At 33.8% G+C, this 4,380-nt stretch overlaps 1 protein-coding gene across 1 annotated transcript; it reads right to left on the bottom strand.

Moving 5' to 3' along the window:
* LOC144574823 (guanosine nucleotide diphosphate dissociation inhibitor At5g09550-like) lies at nucleotides 1–3,619 on the bottom strand. The gene is made up of 13 exons (XM_078324899.1): nucleotides 3,484–3,619; nucleotides 3,308–3,370; nucleotides 3,104–3,187; nucleotides 2,875–2,982; nucleotides 2,108–2,280; nucleotides 1,885–1,996; nucleotides 1,684–1,764; nucleotides 1,519–1,581; nucleotides 1,330–1,431; nucleotides 990–1,114; nucleotides 690–900; nucleotides 506–580; nucleotides 1–228 (listed from the first exon to the last, which is right to left on the bottom strand). Exons 1-13 carry the CDS (start codon nucleotides 3,568–3,570, stop codon nucleotides 172–174), a joined length of 1,341 nt encoding a protein of 446 aa, XP_078181025.1. The 5' UTR covers nucleotides 3,571–3,619; the 3' UTR covers nucleotides 1–171.
* Nucleotides 3,620–4,380: the final 761 nt, after the last annotated feature.

The raw sequence follows: 4,380 nt of genomic DNA, 5'->3' as shown, positions 1-4,380 counted from the left end.
ATTAAATATTAGCTAGTTAATTAAGTACAACAAAAGTAACAATTAGCAATACATAAGGAAACAAAAATGAACAGACAAAAATACGGACAGCGCTTGGGCTGATTGTCTCAAAATTTCCAAATTAATAAAAAGAAAAAAAAAGAGGTAATAAGAGGTAAGAATAACATTAATTCATGATTGCTCAGCAGCTGCACTTGCGGCACTCAGATCCACTGTCAAGTCAAGCTCCTGCATTTTACAATAAGTAAATTAATGGGTTAAATGACTTACAACAACGATTTTTATGCAAAATTAAAATTAGCCTCTTTAATAAAATATATATATATATATATATATATGATCCCCCTTTTCAAATTTTTGAACCAAACTAATTAGCACATTCATTCAAATGGAGGTGTTAAGTACTCTTTTTTCCTTGATCTTTTTTTATTTTTCGTTTAACCAGCATGACAGGTAATCTATTTTTAAACAGATTTCATCTTTGGTCTCAGAAATTAAATTTTACCTTGCCAGTGATCTTGCTATACATTGCAACCACATCAGCAACTGTAGACTCAAAATGTGTGGTGGCATCATAACTCTGCAACACAAAATAAATAAAAATCATAAAATTCAAAACCGGGAAAAAAAAAATGGTAAGCATAAAGAATTAAAGAACAAAATAAAAACAAATAAATTAGTTAACATACGGAGGAAATGAAGCAACTGTCATCAAGTGGGTTGTTCACGGGTTCAAAACGGTCATAGATGTCGAAAAAGGTCTCATCTATGGTTCCCAGAAGATCCATGCCGGGTTTGAGTTCGACTTGGGGGTTGTCGGTCTCAGCCTCAGTCGAAACAATAGCAATGTATTTCCCTTTCGGTGCCACATTATGCGCATAAGAGCAGCAGAATACATACCTAAATACATTCATTAAATTAATTACGAGTTAAATATGCTACTGACATATAAGTTAGAATCAAGAAAATAACAGGCGTTACTTAATTACATGTCAGATTTCCGGCCAAGTTGATTTTGAGGCAGGATGATTTGAACAGAGTGCGATTTGTTGGTATCAGGGATGGGGTGACTCAATATGCATATCGCTCTCGCCACTCGTCCCACCTTCTTCACCTGATACCATATATATACACACATATTATAGTCATACTTAAATTAATTCTAGTTCAGATACATTAATTAGCTCACATATATAATATATTTATTAATTTTAATTCTGAATGAACTAGTCAAAATTAAGACAAAAAAAATATAATACATAAAGGTAAGGGTACCCAACCCGACTGGTACGGTACCAGTACCTATTTGTATTCATGAAGTGTACTTACCTTGTCTGGCAAATAAGAAGGATCACACACAATTTTTTGTGCTCTAGCGGTTTCTCCCTCGGATGTCACACCATACACCTTTCCACTCTCGTTAAGTTCAACCTTCAAAAATGGATACATAGCATTTAATTCAATTATACTCGTACTCTCAGCCAGTCAATTATGTATATATGTATGGATATATAATACCTTGCACTCTGGTTTGTTAAGCATGTAGGTGCCACCATAAACAGCACTCAGACGAGCAAACGCCTACATTTGTTAATTGGTTAATTAGTTATCACGTCGTTATCGAAAAACTGGAACTGGGTTTTGTGAGGAGTCAAAAATTAATATGAATTAATTATAATTAACCTGTGGGAGTTCGCCTAATCCATACAGAGGATAGATATAAGGAGACCCACTTTGGAACCGAGCCAGTGACTCGGCATATACCTAAACAAACAAACAAATATTCTTAGTTAATTAGGCTTGATCATATATAAAACTGATTTGAGTTGTGTTGATGCAAATTCAAATTCATGTGTAATTGAAGCCCTTAAATTAGGTACTTACTTTCATGCGCTTAATGGTATCCATCGCTGGTTTATCAAGGTAGCTGTCGTCTCTATGAAGTGCCAATGCATGTCCGATAAACTCCACCGTGCTGTCGTCTAGTCCATATTTTCTGAACATGCATGGTTGTTACGAAATACAACTAACAAATTAGTTAAAGAATACAATCAAGTATAAGCAAAATTAATAAAGATTAGCTAATGAATTAATTAGATGATCATACGAAATGACTTCTCTGGCAGTGACTTTGTTGAGATCAAGTCCCTCGTGTGATTTGGGATCGCTCTCATCATAATCTTGCACATAGATGAAAAATTTCCGAGCACGCCGTTTTTCAAATAAGCCCATAAGAGTTGATGTTAGTGCCTCAACATCAGTAGCAGGCACCTTGTAAATCTATATCATATCATAAAACCAACAAGCTATAAGCAAACAGCTAGCATGCACATATATATAAATATATATTGAGTTAGGCTGGGGTGCTATGGATAGCATAGTGGCCTCTATGCTACGGCTCAATATTCGAGTTTTCAAAATCCAAACGGTCGATCCGAACCGTTCATCTTATTCTCCATATTAATATCTGCTTGGAGACCAAATTTTACATTTTTCTGAATTTGTTTACTATTTATTAAGTATTTTACAAAATTGTTGATCCAACGGTGGCTGCACAAAACAGTAAAACCGTTGGATTAGCGATTTTCAAAGTGGTTTAATAAATAGTAAAAAAATTCAGAAAATTATAAAATTTGGTCTCCAAGCAGATATTAATATGGAGAATAAGATGAACGGTTCGGATCGACCGTTTGGATTTTGAAAACTCGAATATTGAGCCGTAGCATAGAGGCCACTATGCTATCCATAGCACCCCAGCCTAACTCATATATATTTATTACTTTGTTAACATTTTAAAAATGATTACCAGGACATTTGTTTGTATGCAATTACTATATATAGGTGGAATAATTAAATTTCATTGAATTTACATACCTTCCCTTTGTTATAAACAAAGCTACCATCAACTGCCTTGAAATTCAAATATTTTGTTACATTGGCGTGGATCAGGACACGGACCAATGTACCATTTGCCATCATGAACTGAAATTTAATTATAAAGTATCACATCTCAGTATTATTAAAATTAATTAATCCCAATTATCAAAACTATAAAGTAATGGTACAAATTTAAACTAACAGATATTCGATTTAATTAACCTACCTTTGGAATCATGTCGACATTGTACTCTTTGCTCAAACCCAAACTCTCCGGCGGTGTTTCACTGCCTTTGAAACGCTTGTATAACTATAGAATAGTAGTACATCAATTCATGAAAGCATCAGCAAATGCCAGCAAGCAGATCGAAGAAATACAAGATCTAAAATGCTTGCAAGAAATATAAAGGAAGAAGAACAGAATATATACCTGCACCAGATTGAGAGACGACGACTCTCCTCCATAGTAGTCATTCCGATCCATGTGCAAAACCTTCATACGTTAATTAATCCAAGAGATAATTATTCATTCATTTGTAAACTTTGCCTCCTTTGTGTTGTACATTTGAACAATTACAAGTTTTAAAAGAATAAATATATACTCACCTTGAGGCCATCGACAGAGAGGAGACCACTCAAGATGCACTCCTTGAGACCCGTGCCGAGAACAATGACATCATACTCTTGATCCATTCTAGAGAGAGAAAGAGAGTGAGAGAAAGGTGGAGGGAGAAAGACACCAGTTAACAGATATAAAAAATAAAGACTTGCATGCATATATGCATGGAGGGAGTATTGAGAGAGAATTAATTTTCTATAATCAGGCAGAGGTTCAACGGTCGAGGTTCCATCTTGTTTTAGAAAATAAAACTTTATCCAAATTTTAATTTTAATTAATTGATACTATTTCTATTTAGTAATTATATGTTACGTACATAATTTATTTACTTCTGTTGTCAACTTTTGTTTGACGTGATCGGTCGCTTGGCATTAAAATAACTTTTGTAAGGTTAGTTTTGGTAAAACTATTAGTTACTGTATTAGAAAGATGAAATAAAGGCCTTATTGGGCTGGTGCCCTATATGAAGTGAAAGCCCATAAATTATGTGTCTGTTTCAGTTCCCATAATTACCAAATCCTCTTCCTCTCTCTTTGTTGGTTGATGCGCATTAGCAAGTTTCATTATTTTATTTCATGTTTAACTGGACAAAAAAAATATATGCTAAATTATGCTACCTTCCCTTTTAGTTTCCATCACTAAATGTCAGATTCTGGAGCTCAAGTGTGAGACAGTGAGATTTGAACTCAAATCTCTACAATTACAAAATGAGATTCTAACTACTAAACTACAAGCGCACATTTAGCATTTTATGAGGGAGACTGAATCATATTAAAAAAAAAAATTCAATTATATTTCAATATACATAATTAAAAAAATTAAAATTATAGAAGTGGCTACAATCATTGTTCCATAGCAGTAGCAGAAACATATTTTGCTTAACT

Source organism: Carex rostrata, chromosome 23, assembly GCF_964058835.1.
Source record: "Carex rostrata chromosome 23, lpCarRost1.2, whole genome shotgun sequence".
Taxonomy (NCBI): Eukaryota; Viridiplantae; Streptophyta; class Magnoliopsida; order Poales; family Cyperaceae; genus Carex; species Carex rostrata.
The sequence above is the reverse complement of the archived record's forward strand: the minus strand, read 5'-3'. Positions and strand labels throughout refer to the sequence as shown.